Source organism: Oryx dammah, unplaced genomic scaffold (assembly GCF_014754425.2).
Source record: "Oryx dammah isolate SB20612 unplaced genomic scaffold, SCBI_Odam_1.1 HiC_scaffold_23, whole genome shotgun sequence".
Classification (NCBI taxonomy): domain Eukaryota; kingdom Metazoa; phylum Chordata; class Mammalia; order Artiodactyla; family Bovidae; genus Oryx; species Oryx dammah.
In genome coordinates, this window is record NW_024070207.1 from 98,471,282 (window position 1) to 98,492,758 (window position 21,477).

At 37.0% G+C, this 21,477-nt stretch overlaps 1 protein-coding gene across 1 annotated transcript in view; it reads right to left on the minus strand.

Annotated features, from left to right (window-relative positions):
• CFAP47 (cilia and flagella associated protein 47) overlaps positions 1-21,477 on the minus strand; it is a 507,416-nt gene that overhangs the window by 433,414 nt on the left and 52,525 nt on the right. The window contains exons 16-20 of the mRNA XM_040265344.1: positions 19,290-19,420; positions 14,430-14,552; positions 12,987-13,118; positions 9,250-9,327; positions 4,922-5,066 (exon numbers count right to left, since the gene is read on the minus strand). Of these exons, the coding sequence (XP_040121278.1) occupies positions 4,922-5,066; positions 9,250-9,327; positions 12,987-13,118; positions 14,430-14,552; positions 19,290-19,420 (609 nt within the window). The remainder of the gene's footprint in view (positions 1-4,921; positions 5,067-9,249; positions 9,328-12,986; positions 13,119-14,429; positions 14,553-19,289; positions 19,421-21,477) is intronic.

Here is a 21,477-nt window from a genome sequence, read left to right on the forward strand (position 1 = left end):
TGAGTGCCAAAGAATTGATGATTCCGAACTGTCGTGCTGAAGAAGACTCTTGAGAGTCCCTTGGAGTGCAAGGAGATCAAACCAGTCAATCTTAAAGGAAATCAACCCTGAATACTCATTGGAAGGACTGATGCTGAAGCTGAAGCTCCAATACTTTAGCCATCCGATGAGAACAGCTGACTCATTGGAAAAGACCCTGATGCTGGGAAAGATTGAAGGCATGAGGAGAAGGGGACGACAGAGGATGAGATGGTTGGATGGCATCACTGACTCAACAGACATAAACTTGGGCAAACTCCGGGAAATGGTGATGGCCAGGGAAGCCTGGTGTGCTGCAGTCCATGGAGTCACAAAGAGTCAGACATATATTCAATCAGCAAAAAGAGATGGTAAACCTATTTTAAAAATTTCCAAAGCTTAAGAAGGTTATCATGGTCTTCTTCAGATTAGTATAAAAAGGTGTAAAGGTCAAGGTCAAATAACTGACTGAATCTTAGATCTGAGAGAATTGAGACTCCCTCTCCAGCAAAGATGGACAGGGGAAGAGCTGGACCTCCTCTGATGCCTTACAGAATTCACAAAGAAGATAAACACAATTTTGTACAAGGAAACATTTCAATGTAATGGCATAACTTGAAAAACAAAGGCATTGGGTGAAAATACAGACAATTGTCAAAAAGCAACACAAACTTCAGGGTAAAAAATTATAACCATTTAAATAAACCTCTAAAATAAGTTCTTAAAGACTGAATGTTAGCAACAATGGAACATCTATCTTCATCTAAACAATTCTAAAATCCCTTTTTCTCCCTGAAGTTTTCAGATTAATCCAAGGAACGATAATTTCAATTATTCCTGTCTGGAAATAAACTTAAATAATTCATTCCACCCTTCTCCATCCAGGTAAAATCTCACTCAACTTGATGTATGATATAAAAACCATTAGACAAATGAACCAAAAAAATCCATTAAGTGTTAATTAACACAAACATATTTGTGGTATGGGAAAAAAATACATATTATACAGCAAAGAATATCCACCTAGAATGACTATATATCTCAAATATATAAAATATAATAAAACAGATATTCTTAAATATATCTGTCATATATAAAACATATAGACTGTGAAATGTAATAATCCAACATAGCATCAATAAATACTTCTTGAGTGTCTACAATGTGCAGAGAGTTACATTAGACAACTCTAGCAGAAAGCAAAATTTGGAACTGTAGTCGTTGAGCTCATGAGCTCACAGTAAAGAAGACAAACAGGTACAAGGCTCTTTTTAATACAAGCTGCAATTTTTGTCACAGAAGGACGTTTATGTGTTAATATACTCATATTAATAAAATGTATTTTCTGGACATTTTAAGTATAAACTTTATTGCAAATTATTAAAAATTATCAAGATCAACTTATATACATCCTAAAACTGTGTCAGCAGTCTGCTGTGAGACCCAATGCTACTGGAAATAGAAAACCAACAAAGCTTTTCAGATGGGATAAGATCTTTATTTGAAGGAGATCACTCTCTGGTATAGGTGTGAGGGAAAAAGGCTTGGAGGCTAGGAAAGCACTTTAAAAGAAGATGCAGTGGCCTAAAAGGGAAATTTGAGCTAGGGCTAAGGCAGCACTGTAGAAAGAAATGCAGCTTGCTGAGTAGCTCTACAGAATAAACAGGAAGACTCTGTGAACCATTAACAAGCTGCATGAAACCATATGAGGCAATCAAAGCAAAAATGTTAAGGCAATTAAAGTTTCAACATCCACGTTTTTCAAAAATGAATATAAAATTCACATGGATTTCCTAGCGTCTACTGTTATCATTCCTGGGCTATTCCACAGTCCCTGCAAAAACAGCATGCTCACCTAGACCTATTCTTTTTCCCACATTATTCAGTTCAGTCGCTTGGTCGTGTCTGACTCTGCGACCTCATGGACTGCAGCACGCAAGGCTTCCCTGTCCATCACTAAATCCCAGAGCTTGCTCAAACTCATGTTCATTGAATCAGTGACAACGTACAACCATCTAATCCTCTGTCGTCCCCTTCTCCTCCCTGTCCTCAATCGTTTCCAGCATCAGGGTCTTTTCCAATGAGTCAGTTCTTCGCATCAGGTAGCCAAACTATTGGAGCTTCAGCTTCAGCATCAGTCCTTCCCATGAATATTCAGGACTGATTTCCTTTAGGATTGGTTGGTTTGATCTCCCTGCAGTCCAAGGGACTCTCAAGAGTCTTCTCCAACACCATAGTTTGAAAGCATCAATTCTTTGGTGCTCAGCTTTCTTTATGGTCCAACTCTCACATCCATGCATGACTAATAGAAAAACCCTAGCCTTGACTATATGGACATTACCTTGCCTTTGTTGGCAAAGTAATGTCTCTTGCTTTTTAATGCTCCTGCATTATATCAACTATGAATTGTTCATCCAGACATCTGTCTCTTACAGTCAAAAACTGGGACTGCTCCAAAATTTCTTCCTCTTCCCTAATACACATGTTTACTTGATAATCACATTGGAGCACTTCTAAGTACCTTTGGAAATCTCTTCCTTTCCTTCCCAACATCAAAGTCTGAACTCAGGCTCTCATCGTTTCTCACCTGTATGGCCACCGCACCTAACTGATCTCCCTGTCTCTGGTCTTGCCTTTTCCATACCCACATTTTTCCCCAGGCTATTTTCAACTTAAGTCCAAAAGGAAAATTAGTGAAGGGCAAGCCAACTCACACCATTGCCTAGGTATCAATCCTTTAACCAAACTGCCTAACCTCTAGAATGGATTCCCTGGTGACTCAGTGGTAAAGAATCTGCCTGCCAATGCAGGATATGTGGGTTTGATCCCTGGGTCAGGAAGATCCCCCGAAGAAGTAAAGAGCAACCCATTCCAGTATTCTTGCCTGGGAAATCCCATGGACAGAGGAGCCTGGGAGCTATAGTCCATGGGTCACAAAAGAGTTGGAAAAAACTTCGGGACTAAACAACAACAACCCCTAGAATAAATGTCCAGAAAAGAACGTTAGTTACCTGGGTCTCACTTGCCCCTCTAGTCCTGTACTCCTATACTCTAGATATCCCTAACTACTTGCCATATTGACTCATTTCTACACCTTTCAGTTCAGTTCAGTCACCCAGTTGTATCTGACTCTTTGCGACCCCATGAATCACAGCATGCCAGGCCTCCCTGTCCATCACCAACTCCTGGAGTTTCCCCAAACTCATGTCCATCAAGTCGGTGATACCATCCAGCCATCTCATCCTCTGTTGCCCTCTTTTTCTCCTGCCCCCAATACCTCCCACCATCAGGGTCTTTTTCAGTGAGTCAGCTCTTCGCATCAGGTGGGCAAAGTATTGGAGTTTCAGCTTCAGCATCAGTCCTTCCAATGAACACCCAGAACTGATCTCCTTTAGGATGGACTGACTGGATCTCCTTGCAGTCCAAGGGACTCTCAAGAGTCTTCTCCAACACCACAGATCAAAAGCATCAATTCTTCGGCACTCATCTTTTCTATCCCCTTCTCTGTATCACTCCTCATTCTTCAAAATTCAGATGAGGCATCAATTTCTCCAAGAAATTTTTCCTAGTGCTGATTCTCAGCTAGTTCCCCTTAACATATGTTACTTAGCACCATGTACTGACTTGTCTTGAAGCATCTACCATACTATATGGTAATAACCCAATATTTCATTTCTCTTTCTCCTAGTGTAATATAGGTGGTATCCATTTGTCACTTAGATCCAATAGCCATCTTTCTCTGCTCTCCTCTGTCCTAACCTCTACAGACTGATTTATTGAGGCTCCTTGCTCTTCTGCCTCTGATTTGGTTCAACCACAGAGAGATGCCAGCAAGGTATCAGAGGATAGGAGGTATTTATGCCCTCACATTTTCCCTGCCTCACCTACAATTCTGGCAAGGATTTTTAAATTTTTTTAAATAATTATAGCTTTTATCAGATGGCCTCGCTTTTAGTTTCATCACTCATAGGGCTCCGATATCTTGCCTCATCTTGCTCCTTTAGGTAGAGGTAGAAGCAGCTTCTATTCTTGTCAGTTCCTTCAAACCTGGCTCCTAGGTCCATACATAATTCCTTCATTAAATAATCTTCAGTTAAATGCTTGAAGTGAGTCATTTATTTATTACTAAGACCTTGACTGATAAACTTACTGTTCACTTTTGGAGAATAAGTAAAATGTCTTATTGTCTTTATAGACTCATAAGCTAGTATCTGACCTATAATTGGTATTCAACAAATATGTGCTGAATAAAAAATGACTAAAGCAATGGTTGGCAAACAGTTTTCTGTAAGGGTTTTGACTAAATATTTTAGGTTTTGCAAGCCATATGGTTTCTGTCACAACTATTCAACTCTGCCATTATAAAAGTATCTATAAACAATATACAAACAAATGAGTATGCCTGTGTTCTAATAAAACTTTATTTATAAAAAGAGGGGCCAGGCCAGATTTAGCCCGTAGATCTTAGTTTGACAACACCTGAGGTAAACAATTAAAATATATTTATAAAAGTATATTTTTTCAAACAATTTAACATAAAGATACCTAATATATAGTTAAACAGAGAGAGCTCTCTAAAATATTTACCTAAAATTCTTAAGCAATTAAAACTAGCAATTAATAATTTTATTTTCATTTATAGTATATACTTATATATAGCATACTTAGCCTATTATATCTATTAGTAAGCATAGTTAATTGCCATGTATTACCAGTCTTCTGATATTAATACAGGTGTATTTATAAAAATAGAACCAACATTTGTTATAGGATATAAGAAAAACATGCACTGAGTCATTAAAAATATTAAGAACAACTGCCCTTCACAGAACTCAACATTTGTTTGAACAACTTAAACTTATTTTACTTTTATAATAATATCATCATGGTATAAAATATGTACCTGATTTGCCTTTAAAATCCAGTGAAAAACTATCAGCATCTTCCAGATTAAACTCTACTCTGGCACGTGTTATACCTTTGTTTTTTAGTAAAAATGGCATAATCTGAGTAGAACCAACATAGGTGCCAGTGAAGTTAAATATATTCTAAAAAAACAAACAAAAAAGAAATAATAAATAGAAGGCAGAGTAACAGTTAATAAAGACAATGTAAACTAAAAATTATACTGTAAGACAGGAGATCTTAAAAGCCCTTGTCATTAGAAAAAAAAAAAAGATTATGCTTGGTGACAGATGATAACTAGACTTACCATGGTGAACACTTCACAATATATACAAATATTGAATCATATTGTACACCTGAAACTAACATAATGTTATATGTCAATTATACCTCAATAAAAAATTACACTCTTATGTTTTTAAGGACATTATTAATGGTGGCACACTCTACAAACTGGGCTTCCCAGGAGGCTCAGTGGTAAAGAAACTACCTGCCAATGCAGGAGACACAGGTTTGATTCCTGGATTGGGAAGATCCCCTGGAGCAGGAAATGGCAACCCATTCCAGTATTCTAGCCTGGGAAATTCCAAGGACAGAGGAGCCTGGCAGACTACAGTCTGCTGCTAAGTCACTTCAGTCGTGTCCGACTCTGTACGACCCCATAGACGGCAGCCCACCAGGCTCCCCCGTCCCTGGGATTCTCCAGGCAAGAGTCTATGGGGTCGCAAAAGAATCTGACATGATTTATCAACTAAATGAGAACTCTATACAAATTCATTATATTTTTCTTCTTCCTCTCTCCTGCATGTAATCAGTTATCAAGTCCCATTAATTCTGCCTCCTTCACCTCTTATCTTTATTGCAATTGTATAAAGTTAGCAACTGGTCACTTTTCATTTCATTTCTAGATTTTGACTTTCTCCAATTCTCTGTTCCACAACTAAGTCACAAGTAAACTAATTGAAAATCTGACCACATGACTTCTTGTCTCAAAATGTGATGATTCTCTTCCATCTACAGGACAATGTCAAGTTCATTAGGAGGGCTCATAAAGTTCACCATGACCTTCCCCCGCCTCATGTTCCAGCCTCACCTAGCTCTACTCTCACCCCTACCACTTTGTATTTCAGCAAGCTGTATACCTGTCATTTCCAACCTACTGACGCTTCTACCCTCTGTGTCTTTATTGACATATCTCTTCTGTCAGGAAGACCCTTCTCTAACTTGCAATTGCCTGATAAAATACTATGCATCCTTCAAACACCAGCTGGATAAGCCAGTTAATTACAGTCTGCTCAAGACTACTTCTGTTCCTTATGTTTACTTACATTATGACATCACAAATCAATTGATTTGTATATTTATCTGTGTCTCCTAGTGAATCTTACATCTCATTTATTTTTGCCTTGTATCTATCTGACATATAGCTTAAATATAAGGAATGTTAACTGAATGTATCTTAACTTTATCTTATATGACAGGCATGTGCCTATACCAAAAAACTCTGTAGGATTCCTCTTCTGGTGGAGCAACTATACATACCCTATAGTTCCTTAGTAAAAGAATCATATACAGCATTAAAAGAGAAAGAGACAGGCAGGCTTTGCATGTTATATTACAAACAATATCCTGATGTTGAGAAAAACATGGCATTAAAGTCAACTGTCCACTATTTGCTTCAGTTGTTGGTGCTAGTAGTAAAGAACCTGTCTGCCAATGCAGGAGATGTAAGAGACACAGTTTCGATCCCTGGGTCAGGAAGATCCTCTGGAGGAGGGCACGGCAACCCACTCCAGTGCTTTTGCCTGGGAAATCCCATGGACAGAGGAGTCTGGCAGGTTACAGTTCATAGGGTCACAAAGAGTCGGACACGACTGAAACAACTTAGCACACAAAATATCAACTCAGTTCTACAAGTGAAATTTGTAAAATCCAAAACAGGTAGTAAAAGTTTGATGCCTCATATATACAACAAATCATTCCTCTTATCCCACTCTGGTCTTTCCCATAGGCTCATTTGGATAAAATTCCCTAGTTGTTATTAAGACACACATTCTCTGTCTCTCTCCAGTTGCTCAGTAGTGTCTGACTCTTTACGACCCTGTGGACTATAGCCCGCCAGGCTCCTCCATCTATGGGATCCCCCAGGCAAGAATACTGGAGTGGGTTGCCATTTCCTTCTCCTCATAATTATTAGATATATTGCTAACAATGTCTGGAAAAACTAGAATACTGTTTTAAAATGGTAACTAGGCAGCAATGTTTAAAAATCCAAAATAATTAGGGAATATTGATAAATATACATTAATGTAAAGTCCTATGAATTACTCAGTTGTAATATAACATGCAAAGCCTGCCACAAAGAAATATAGTACTAAAAGTCTCCATATTTGTCTATGTTGTACAAAGGAGGACACCATAGCAATGGAAAAAAAGCAATCTGGATACTCCAAAAACACCTAAAATTATCATAGCCAAGCTAGCTTAGTATCTGTCAGTCTGTCTGGACTTACCATACCTTCAACGCTGAATAAAAGAAAGGTTAGAAAATTGTAACTTAAAGCCTAAAATTGTGGTGATGCTATTAAAGTCCAGACTGGTGGTAAGGTCCTACCTGAGACAACCAGCAGTTCAGAAGCTGAATGGTACCAATCATGGGGGAGAGAAAAACAAAAGGGCAAATAAGCTGAAAATAATATGACTATGGCTACAATGGACATGTTCCCAGAATTTAAGATGTTTGTAACATAAATGTCACAAAGGAGGGACATATGGGCTTTTTAAAGTATCAGGGAAAGTTTCTTTGGATAGATAAGAACAGATCTGAAGGCCTGGCCTGAAAGAAAAATAGTATGCATGTGCACTCTACCAACTGTAGAACAAAATTTTATCAGGGTACAGAACAATAGTTCAAAAAATTAATTTGGTTATAGTTCAGAAAATATAGGACTTTCTAGTGGCACAGTGAATAAGAATCTACCTGTCAATGCAGGAGACACGGGTTTGATCTGATCCCTGGTCTGGGAAGATTCCACATGTCACAGAGCAACTAAGCCCATGTGTCACAACTACTGAGTCTCCGAGTCACAACTGTTGAGTCCATGAGCTTTAAATACTGAAGCCTGAATGCCCTAGAGCCCATGCTTCACAAGAGAAGCCACTGCAACAAGAATCCCAAGCGCCATAACTATAGTGGCCCCCCATTTACAGTAACTAGAGAAAGCCTGCACAAAGAAACAAAGACCCAGAGCAACCAAAAATTTTAAAATAAATAAATTTTTAAAAGCGCAAATCAAGACCACAGTGAGGTATCATTTTACACTCAATAGACTGGCAAACATTAAGTTTTACAAAGAAATTATGGAGCAATGGAACATGGAGCAATGGAAACTTGAGAAAAAACATGGAAATTATCCTGTGAAGTCAAATATATATAATCTCAGCAACTCTACCTCTAGAGAAACTCTTACATAAGTACCTTAAAGATATGTACATGAATGTTCATAGCTATGGTGGTGGTGGTTATTTAGTCACTAAGTTTTGTCCAACTCTTGTGACCCCATGGATTGTAGCCTGCCAGGCTCCTTGCCCCATGGAATTTTCCAGGCAAGAATACTGGAGTGGGTTAGCATTTCCTTCTCCAGGGGTTTTTCCCAACGCAGGAATCGAACCTGGGTCTCCTGCATTGCAGACACATTCTTTACCAACTGAGCTATGAGGGAAGTTCATAGCTATAGTATTTGTAATAAAAAAAAAAACAGATACACTAACTGAATGGACAATGAAATGAGTCTACAAATTACAGTATGTCTACATAATGGATTATTAAGCAGCAGGGATAATGAATAACATACAGCTATACATAATCAAGATGAAGTTTAAAAACATAGCATTCAATTAAAAGTAATGCACCAAAGATAATATATCTTTGTTATAAAGCTGAGAAATCAATAAACTAAACTAAATAATAAACAGTTAAGGAATTCATACATATGTGGCAACCCAATTAGAAAAAATAAAGAGATAATAATGACAAAATTCAGGAAAGTAGTTATCTCTTAAGAGGGGTAGGATCAGGATGAAGTCTACAGATAATTTAATGATTTTGGTACCGTTCTGATACTTAAATTCAGTGGTGAATTCTTAAACCTTCATTTAATCTGCTCAATACTCTGCTTCATTACTTACATTTATATTACATATATTAATTTCTATATCACATTACTATATAATAAAAATTTTTTAACCTACATGGGCTGACTAGGGACACATCAATAAAAATCACTACACTCATAAACTGATTCTACAAATAGGTAACATACTTACCGGATGGATTTCAACATCAGCAACCTCAACAGATCCACCAATCCTAAGGTCTATGTCATTTGCACAGCGAATAGCAACCTATTTAGGAGAAACATAAAATTCTGCAGAAACCGCACTAAAATATACTCATATACTTCTCAGGTACAATATTACCTGACATTTATATAACATTTTAGGATTTAAATAATCATAACATACTATAAATGTCACAAGATTTATTCTGGCAGTTGTCATCCTATTTCTTGTGATGTAGAATTGAAATTAAGAAAAGTGAATTTTCAACTCTTAAAAACTTCCAACACAAATGGGACTAACTGACAGCTTGTGAATTTGATTGAAGAGTTCCACCCATTTGCCTTGACATTACTGCCTCAAACTCCATGTAAGCTTTTTGTATTGACCTAATTTCAACAGGATATTCAAAATTAAAACAAGTAAGAAACTAAGTACAATATGTTTCTTTCCATAGAATGATACTAACATCCGAAACAACAATAATTCTAATGAGAGCAGATAAAAATTGCTGAGTATACAGTCCAAGCACATTGCTAAATACATTATCTTGTTTTTAATCTTCAGTATTATCTTAATACCCTAATTTCCAAGTGAGGAAAACTGAGGCTTGAGGTCACAAAAGTTGAAAGTAGCAGTAGCTAACTGTGGACCAAGAACTTCCTGAACAATCTCTTTCAAGAAAATTAAGATAGTGAAATAAGAATTTAGGTGTATAACTCCTAAAAAACAAAGCCTGAAGATTACATGAACACATAATTGTCTAATCAAAATCTCAGAAGCATGAAAATATCATTCCTTGAAAGCCCTACCTATATGACATTGGTAGCAGTCAACTTCAAGATTTAAATCTAAATGTATACTATAATTAAGAAAGAGTTATGGATGTATTTCACTCTTTCGACAGAATCAGTGACATTGTTTATAGACAAACCATAAAACACCACTGTTTCAGTATGCCATCTAGGCAGTCTTATTAACTGAACTGCTTAATTCATAATACTTCATAATTTCTATATTTTATTTATAGACTATATAGTACATGGACAAAATACTTGACTAAAATCATAAGAAGCATAAGTCAATGCTTCAGAAGTATTACATTTCAGTATGTGCTTCACTGATGAATGATGCATATAAGTCTCAACCCCCCATGGTTCTCTTTTACTTACCTCTACATTTGTGGGTCATGAAAAATTCCAGGCTACCATAACACATTTACTACCCTCACTCATTGCTCGCTTGACCTTTCTATCTCCCAAGACTTCATCTGTACCCTAACCGATATCACTCCTCACAAATTCATGGCCCCAGAAATCATATACTCATCTGTGCCTCTATTTCTCACATCCCTCTATCAACCCTGCTTCCATGCCCATTTTCAGAGACATGAATTTTAGGATGTCACATGTCATACAGACATCTAAGTCTGTGATATGTAATTTCTTTCCATATCAGCCCCAACTTACCTGTCTGTATTTCCTTTTATATTTAACTTCTTACAAAGTTTATCATTTCAACTTCTCATCAATATATTCAGCCCACTTACACTCATTCTTGGTCTTTATGTGGGTAACAGAAATAATCTCTATCATCTCTAAAATTAATCCTTAGCCTTCAGACCAATATGCATAAGCAATGGCCTCCTTATTAGACATCTCTACACAGGGATGCAAAAGGTGCTTCAAACTCATGATTTCCCTCTAAAATCTGCTACTCATCTTCTAATCTCTTTCATTGAATATAGTTCATCTGTCTAACTCTTGATTTATGTATTTTACTTATATGTGACCCCTTCCAATCATCAAACCCTAAATGTTCGTCTCTTAAATTTGACATGAATTTGTCCAGAATCCTGTCTCCTAACAAAGAACACAATCTTCTCCTGCCTGGACATCATTGCCAGACTAATAACTGCACTGGTCCCAATTTAATGCTACTGTATAACCCAAGTGATGTCTGAAAAATGCAAATCTGATTGTGAAATTCTCCATGCTTAAAGACTCCTAGTCCTTAAGACAAAATTTTGAGTTCCTAAGTTGTTGATAAGGACCTGTATGACCTAAAATTTATACAGGTCTCTAAATATTTATATCTTTCTCCACTATCATTCATTCAATCTATAAAGCCATGTTAAACTATGTTTTTTTCATATCTGCCTCGTAGCTTGCTCTCTCCTCCTGTATCTGATCATGGTTCCTTAAGTACTTTTTCTTCTTCTCCTCCTTCACCCCACTACTATTCCTTTTCTCTGGATAATTTTTAACTTTGGTGTCTTTTAGGTGCATCTTCTCCTCGGAAACTGCCCGACCATGTTAAGCCTGGGCTGCAAACCTCTCCTGTGTACTCCCTTAGCCTACTGCATTTCTCCATCATTATACTTACCATACTATCTTTTAATTTTGAGTTGTTTGCATCCCCCATCAGACTGTACACTCTCAGAGAACAAGAACTCTAGTTATCTTGTTCAATTTTACATTCCTAGCATGTACAGAAGAGCCTAACACATAATGTATGCCCAATAAATACCCAGGGAATAGATGAATAAAGGAATCTCATTATATTATAATGTTAAAAAGATAAACTTTGTAAAAGCAGTATAGTTCTCTGAAATATAGTGCCAATTAATCTCTCAGTAAAACCTATATTTTAGTGGCTATATTTTTTACTTTTTCCAGAATAGCATATAAAAAATTCTGTCCAAATATCAGACCATAGATCATAATATGTAATTTATAAACATCTTTCAGTACATAATCCTTTATAAAGGTAGGATATAATTATTAGGTTATTTATTTCAGGGCCAAGCAAATTGATATTTATTATATTAAGCTACATGTTATATAAGAATTAACAGTTATGAGAAATTGAAGGATAAAATGGGGGATACATCTTAAGCCATTCATTTTGATCTGATGATAGCATACATGTTATTTTTTTTAATGTGGGTTAATGCACACAGTTATCATCAAATTGAAGATTAAGAGTATTCCATGAGTTTATTTAATAAATAAAATTTATTACAGACTCATCTTACATGTTTTTTTTTCCTGTTTAATGAACTCTTAGAAAAATCCTTAAAATCAAGGTAGTATCTTTTTATTCACATAATTCCCAGAACATAAAATAGTAAGAAATTCATATATAATTATCTCTAATTCCTATAGTTATTAAAGCTATTTAGAATTAGCACCCCCAAATTGATTATTTTTTCCTTAGTTATCTTTTAATACCATGGAGAAAACAATCCTTTGCTTTGTGACTAGTGAGGGCTTGCCACAAGTTAGAGATATCAAATATTCCAAGTTCATGTGAAAAAGGCCTCGAATTGATGAAAGGTATCCATTTCAACCTAGTAGAAACTTCCATTAGCAACTTTCATAAAAAATATTTTCTACAAATCCTCTTGTCAAGTTCTGCTAACCATTTTCACAACAGATGGTATAGATAAGGTTGCTTATTTTTTAGATCTTTAAAAACTGCACTTCTTTAGAGCTAACTCAATTAGAAGTTTAGAACAGGAAAACAAAGGAAATGCTTTAAACTACTCTTTAGTATCATAATATTAAAACCCATCCCCTTTAGAAGAAACCATTAAAACAAGCTTTCTAAGAGTGAACAAGTACACAACATTTTATAGCATTATACCTACTATTTAAATATCATAACCAAACAAATCCATAGAGACATATATAAGAAGTGAGAACACATATGCATAAACATACCTTTGCTCTTGTGTCAAATTTTTCTTTAACGGTAGGAGTACAGGAGATATTGAGAACAGTTAGTCCCCTCAGTGGAATGATTCCTTGTGATGGAACAATATTAATCATAGACGAAAGACTCTGGTCACAAACCTATAATCAAAAATTTGTAGAAATGTGACATTATCCTTTAAAGTTATCATTCCAAAATTTTTATAGTTTGCTTCTACACCACTACACAGAGAGATGACCTATAGGTACAGGGCATGAGATGATCTGAATAGATTCTCAAACAGCAGGCAAACATTTTGAATTTCAACAAGGATTTGCACCCCTAACCCACAAACAGAACTTTCAGCAGTGACATCTTCCAATTCAAATAGGATAATGAAGTCATTTTGAGACTTTGAAAAACGTACAAAAGAGTGAGATATATCTGTTGGAGAGATGCCAAAATTCTAGATACTATTTTGATAGCTTGCCTTTGCCCTGATCCTAAAAAACTGAAAGCAAAGTTAGTGGGAAGGCGAGATGATGAAGTAACCTCCTCTTCTTTATTATTTACTTCATAGCTTAGTGTCTAAGATACCATTTCAACGTTCAAAAAAGTAACTTACCGAAAGAGTTAAGGTATGGTTTGTCAGAAGCCAATTTAGGTTTATCTATCATTCCTTAAGTCAGAATAATTTGAAGGGAAATTGGTTGATACTTTTAGGATGATGGAACACCCCCTAAGATCTAAGAACTAATTCTGAACAACAGAGTAGAAAAGGGTATTCTCCTTTGCTTGTTTGGGTAGAAGACATGTAAATATAAAGCTTGAAAGAAAGCTCTCAAATACTAACCTCTACTGTCACTATTAGGAGATTTTAATGTTGGTTTAAACAACAACAACAACCACTGCCCAGGGATAGAAGCTGGGTCTCCTGCTTTGCAGTCAGATTCTTAACTATCTGAGCCACCAGGGAAGCCCAATTTAAATATCATGCACCACACAAATTAAATCAGGAGTAATAACTATAAAATGAGTATCTTTAGAATGGTCTTTATCTAGGTCTCACTTGCTACCATAACAGTCTTAATGACAGAGTGAAAATGAGGGAAAAAAGGAAAAGCATATACTGAATATCACAAAAAATGTACTTTTTTTTCAATTTTTTTCTACATCATCTTTTTTTCAATAAAACAAAATAACAGAAAGAAAGAAAAAGAGGGGTAAGAGCAGAAAAAAAGGAGAGACTAAAGAAGAGAGAGACAGAAAGAGGCAAATTTTATGGGAAATTAAAAGGATGAAGTATTACAATAGATGAAAGGTATTCAGATAAATCCCATATGAAAAATCAAAATATTAACATTAGCTGATGTATAAAGACTAAAGTATTAATGGCACAGAACTCATAGGAAACACATATTTCAAGTTATAATATGATCTGATTCAAGTAAGATTCCAAGATTCTACATTACCTTGAAATAAGCATGGTTTTGTCCTACATTGTGAAGAATGGCTTTCCTCCAAGTTGTTAGCCCTTGAGGGATATTGCTAAAGAGTATCCGTGGCTCTAAAAATGTTACCTTGGAGTGTCCAAGCTAATAATAAGAAGAAAGAGAACATGAAATTGCAATAATTGTAAACATGTTCTTTTAAATCCCCCATCAGATAACTCAAGCTTTTTCAGCTTCACAGAAATTTCTAAAATGTGAAGTATTATCAGATTTTATGCTGTGTTTAAGAGAAAAGAATTGAATATTTATAACGTAATCCTAAACTAAAGAAGGCAGGGAGAACAAGAAAACTCTAAGGAGGAGGTAAATCCATGACTGAGAATCGTGTGGAATAGTCACTGTAGGGGATATTAAAGATCACCTACCCCACTATGTACAAGGTGGGAAATAATGTGTGTGTCAAAATATTATCCAGGCAAGTTTCTACTAGAAGTCTTCTCAAACAGCTTAACATACTGATAATGCATACTTTGCTTATCGAGAGTGGGGAAGTAGTTCACTGTGATGCACAGAATTATTTAAGCACAGGAGTCCCTCATGCAGTCCTACACAAACCACTTCACAGAACTACTGGAACTTCAAATGTTTTTTTGGAAATGCTGATACTATCCACCTCTCCCATTTTAAAGGAAAACAAACAATAACCAACACAAACTAAAACTCAAAATTTCTAATTCCTCTAGAAAGTGAAAATTGAAAGTGTTAGTTACTCAGTCATGTCTGACTCTTTTGTGACCCCCAGGTTCCTCCGTCCTTGGGATTTTTCATGCAAGAATATGGAGATCTTCTCAACCCAGGGATCGACCTCTGGTCTCCTGCATTGCAGGAAGATTCTTTACTATCTGAGCCACCAGGGAAACCCAATTCCTCTAGATGCTAATGTAACTAATACATACTATTTCTTATTGTATAAGGAGATTTTAATATATTCTTAAAGAACATGATTTGGATAACTGGAACAATAACCTTTTAAACAAAGCTAACAAAAGATCAAATGGTCAAGTAAGTCCTTCACAGTTAATGACAAACCTTAAATGAACATTTTATTTAATCATTTTGTGTTCCTCCATCTTTATTTTCTTAGAGTAACACTTCACAATTCACTTAACTTCAAGGGCTTCAAAAATTTGCCAAAAATAATTTAATTCAGTATTCTGATATCTCAGGGTTTAATTCTTAATCAACCCAGTGTAGGGAAAGTGGAAATCAAATTTTACGAGAGGGTAAAGGCAAACGCTGTGTAGGCAGATCACTTTGGATATAAATTCAAGTAGGGCATTTACTGCACATGTGAGCTTGTACTAGATAGTTAACCATTCTAATGCTCCATTTCTATACCCAGCAACTGAGTAATTAATATATGCCTTATAGAGTTGTTACAAGGATTAAATTAGATAATACATAAATATCATTGTGCATATCTGAGACACAATAATTAATAAATGATACCTTATGGCTACCGGTGGTATGGGGAAAGGAGAGGGATAAATTATGAGATTGAGGTTGACATACAAACATCATATGTGAGTGTCTGTGCCACTCAGTCATGTCCAACTCTTTGCAACACCATGGACTGTAGCCCACCAGGCTCGTCCATCCATGGAATTTCACAGGCAAGAATACTTGAGGGGGTAGCCACTCTTTTCTCCAGGGGATCTTCCCGACCCAGCAATCGAACCTGAGTCTCCCACATTGTGGGCAGATTCTTCACCATCTGAGCCACCAGGGAAGCCCCATATACACATTAGTATATATAATACAGATAACTAATAAGGGCCTACTGTATAGCACAGGGAACTCTACTCAGTACTCTGCAATGACCAAAATGGGTGTGTGCATGCTAAGTCGCTTCAGTCACGTCTGACTCTTCGCAAAGCTATGGATTGTAGCTCGCCAGGCTCCTCTGACAATGGTTTTCTCCAGGCAAGAAAATGGGAGTGGGTTGCCATGCTCTCCTCCAGGGGATCTTTCCAACTCAGGGATGGAACTCACATCTCTTATACAGCCTGCATTCGCAGGCAGGTTCTTTACCACTAGCATCACCTGGCATCGGGAACTCTACACAAAACTCTGTAATGATCTATCTGGGAAAAGAATCTAAAACAAACATAAAAAGAGTAGATATATGTATAGTTCTAACTGATTCACATTGCTGTGACCCAAGTAACCACGATGGTGTAATCACTCACCTTGAGCCAGACATGCTGGAACATGAAGTGAACTGGGCCTTAGGAAGCATCACTACAAACAAAGCTAGTAGAGGTGATGGAATTTCAGCTAAGGTATTTCAAATCCTAAAAGATGCTGCTGCTTAAGTGCTGCACTCAATATGCCAGCAAATTTGGAAAACTCAGTAGTGGCCACAGGACTAGAAAAGGTCAGTTTTCATTCCAATGGCAAAGAAAGGCAATGCCAAAGATGTTTACACTACCACACATTGCCCTCATCTTACACTAGAAAACTAATGCTCAAAATTCTCCAAGGCAGGCTTCAACAGTACATGAACCAAGAACTTCCAGATGCTCAAGGTGGATTTAGAAAAGGCAGAGGAACCAGAGACCAAATTGTCAACATCCACTCGGTAATAGAAAAAGCAAAAGAATTCCAGAAAAACATCTACTTCTGCTTTACTGACTACGCCAAAGCCTTTGACTGTGTGGATCACAATAAACTGGAAAATTCTTAGAGAGATGGGAATACCAGACCACCTGACCTGCCTCCTGAGAAATCTATATGCAGGTCAAGAAACAACAGTTAGAACCGGAAATGGAACAACAGAATGGTTCCAAATTGGGAAAGGAGTATGTCAAGGCTGTATATTGTCACCCTGCTTATTTAACTTATATGCAGAGTACATCACACGAAATGCTGGCCTGGATGAAGCACAAATTGGAATCAAGAGTGCCAGGAGAAATATCAATAACCTCAGATGACATTACCCTTATGGCAGAAAGTGAAGAAGAACTAAAGAGCCTCTTAATGAAAGTGAAAGAGGAGAGTGAAAAAGCTGAGTTAAAACTCAACATTCAGAAAACTAAGATCACAGCATCAGTCCCATCACTTCATGGCAAACAGATGGGGAAACAATGGAAACAGTGACAGACTTTATTTTTCTGGGCTCCAAAATCACTGCAGATGGTAACTGCAGCCATGAAATTAAAAGACACTTGTTCCTTGGAAGAAAAGCTATGACAAACCTAGACAGCATATTAAAAAGCAGAGACATTACTTTGCTGACAAAGATCTGTATAGTCAAAGCTATGGTTTTTCCAGAAGTCATGTATGGATGTGAGAGTTGGACCATAAAGAAAGCTGAGCACCGAAGAATTGGTGCTTTTGAACTGTGGTGTTGGAGAAGACTCTTCAGAGTCCCTTGGACTGCAAGGAGATCAAACCAGTCAATTCTAAAGGACAGCAAAAAAGACACAGATGTGTATAATGGACTTTTGGACTCAGTGGGAGAGGGAGAGGGTGAGATGACTTGGGAGAGTGGCATTGAAACATGTATAATATCATGTAAGAATCAAATTGCCAGTCTATGTCTGATGCAGGATATGGCACGCTTGGGGCTGGAGCGCGGGGATGACCCAGGGAGATGTTGTGGGGAGGGGGATTGGAGGGGGTTTCAGGTTTGGGAGCGCATATACACCCGTGGTAGATTCATGTCAATGTATGGCAAAACCAATACAGAATTGTAAAGTAAAATTAAAAAAAAAAAGACGATGGACGGAGGGCAAAAGGTGGAATGCTGGCAAATATCTACATAAGATGGCAGGTATAATATAAGGGACTAGAAAGCTGATGGAATGAAAAACCCAGAGAACAGCTAAGAACTCAAGATAAAAAACATTATAGAAATTAATAGCCCACACCATTACAAGTGGAAGAAGATAGAGAATTAAAATTCTGTTAAATATTTTAAAAAAAATAAAAATAAAGGAAAATCAGTCCTGAATATTCGTTGGAAGGACTGATACTGAAGCTGAAGCTCCAACACTTTGGCCACCTGATGTGAAGGAGTGACTCATTTGAAAAGACCCTGATGCTGGGAAAGAATGAAGGCAGGAGGAGAAGTGAATGACAGAGGATGAGATGGTTTGATGGCATCACTGACTTGATGGACATGAGTTTGAGCAAGTTCCAGGAGTTGGTGATGGACAGGGATGGACAGGGTCACAAACAGTTGGACATGACTAAGCGACTGAACTGAACTGAGAATAGCAAAAATGCAATACAATAGGGCAAAAAAATAAGTTTCTCTATTTTTGGCATTTATTAATAAAACAAATTAATTTTAAGCAGCTCCTGTGGTGTTATGGTATATTTACAGACTCTCTAATACATATCAAGTCTCTAATAAGAATCTAGTATACAAGCCATGGATTTCTGAGTTAATTCTAGATAAGACACTTTTTTTTTTTTAGCAAAGTCTTCATTTATGGTAGAGAAGTGGCTCCAAGAAGATACTAAGACAATTTAGTTAACTAAGTATTTCAAACAAAATCAGATTTTACTAACATAGTATATATACCCAACTATATATACATAGTTGTTTGGCTTCCCAGGTAGCTCAAACAGTAAAGAATCTGCCTGCAATGCAGGAGACCTGGGTTCGATCCCTGGAGAAGGACATGGCAACCCACTCCATTATTCTTGCCTGGAGAATTCCACGGACAGTGGAGCCTGGTGGGCTACAGTCCATGAAGACACACAGAGTCAGATATGACTGAGTGACTAACACTTTCACTTTCATATACACATATGCATACCAACCAATTTAGAGCCTGCAAAATAAAAATCATATTCAAAGGAAGTCATTACATGTGCAAGACATTTCAGTTTCAGCGTGTTTCCTTCACTGACATGAAGAATAAATTCTCCCCTTTCTGGAGAATCAAAAGCTGGCTGCCATGTTACTTCACATTCCAATGAGGAGTATGGTTCAACAGTGCCTACAGAGAATTTAGAGAGAATAAGAAGGTTATACTACATTTTTATTATATTTATTTTTTAATATCTAAAATAAGAACTGGCATATAAATATCAGTTCAGTTCAGTCGCTCAGTCATGTCCGACTCTTTGCGACCCCATGAATCGCAGCACACCAGGCCTCCGGGTCCATCACCAACTCCCGGAGTTCACTCAGACTCACGTCCATTGAGTCAGTGATGCCATCCAGCCATCTCATCCTCTGTCATCCCCTTCTCCTCCTGCCCCCAATCCCTCCCAGCATCACAGTCTTTTTGTCATATAAATATAATGACATTTTAAAACTTTTTGACTTAAACAAAATACAGGGAACACCTTATACTCTAATAGATATATTATAATATTTGATAAAAATATGCTAATATTTAGAAAAAAATAAAATTTATCAATGAAGTGACACTCTAGGATTAGAAATTACTTTATATCTAAATGGTAGAAAATTATTTGTGATCCCTGTTCACATTTCCACATCTTCCACATTTCTCAACACTCTGAAATAGACCATTCTTCCAGTTTTTTTCGAGGAAGGAATTAGCATTAACAAGAGGCTTCTTTTGTTCATTTGTTTCAATGTTCATATACCTAGAGATGTAACTTCTGATGTAGTTTTTACTAACACATTTCTGTAATTCAAATAGATTTAGAACCCAGGAGGGATCAGGCACATTTGCTGTGAGTTGCTTTACCTGTTCAAATTATCATCTCCTTTGGACTAAGAATATAATACTTGATGGAAAGAATGAGTTAGAAGCTATTCCTTCAGAAAGGTAGAATCATCTGAGATTCAAAGGCACAGGACACTGAACAGAGAGATGAGTGACAATCACAGCAAACTTTGCCTTGAGTCAGGTTGACTCACATATGATGGTAGTTTCCTCAATTCTGGTCTTTGCATAACCCAGCAAATATTTGTTTCCCAAAGATTTGCTATCCTATCTCCATGTGAATTTGTTTTCTCTCCTTTGAAGCCCCAAGCCACTATCTCAAACATCCACTTTTGCCTTTAGTTGAAGATGATATTTAAGGTGAGGATTTTGGCCACTCTGTCAAGTTATTGGGTTTTCCTGGGTCTCTCTCATCAATATATGTTATTAAACTTTTGCTTTTCTCCTGTTAATCTGTCAATTTAATTCTTATTTGCACTCATCTCACATGCTAGTAATGCTTAAAATTCTCCAAGCCAGGCTTTAACAGTACATGAACTGTGAACTTCTCGATGTTCATGCTGGTTTTAGAAAAGGCAGAGGAACCAGAGATCAAATTGCCAACATCCGCTGGATCATCGAAAAAGCAAGAGAGTTCCAGAAAAACATCTATTTCTGCTTTATTGACTATGCCAAAGCCTTTGACTGTGTGGATCACAAGAAACTGTGGAAAATTCTGAAAGAGATGGGAATACCAGACCACCTGACCTGCCTCCTGAGAAATCTGTATGCAGGTCAGGAAGCAACAGTTAGTACTGGACATGGAACAACAGACTGGTTCCAAGTTGGGAAAGGAGTACGTCAAGGCTGTATATTGTCACCCTGCTTATTGAACTTCTATGCAGAGTACATCATGAGAAACGCTGGGCTGGAAGAAGCACAAGCTGGAATCAAGATTGCCAGGAGAAATATAAATAACCTCAGACATGCAGATGACACCACCATTATGGCAGAAAGTGAAGAAGAACTAAAGAGCCTCTTGATGAAAGTGAAAGAGGAGAGTGAAAAAGTTGGCTTAAAGCTCAACATTCAGAAAACGAAGATCATGGCATCTGGTCCCATCACTTCATGGCAAATCAATGGGGAAACAGTGGAAACAGTGTCAGACTTTATTTTTTTGGGCTCCAAAATCACTGCAGATGGTGATTACAGCCATGAAATTAAAAGATGCTTACTCCTTAGAAGGAAAGCTATGACCAACCTAGACAGCATATTAAAAAGCAGAGACATTACCAACAAAGGTCCATCTCATCGAGGCTATGGTTTTTCCAGTAGTCATGTATGGATGTGAGAGTTGGAGTATAAAGAAAGCTGAG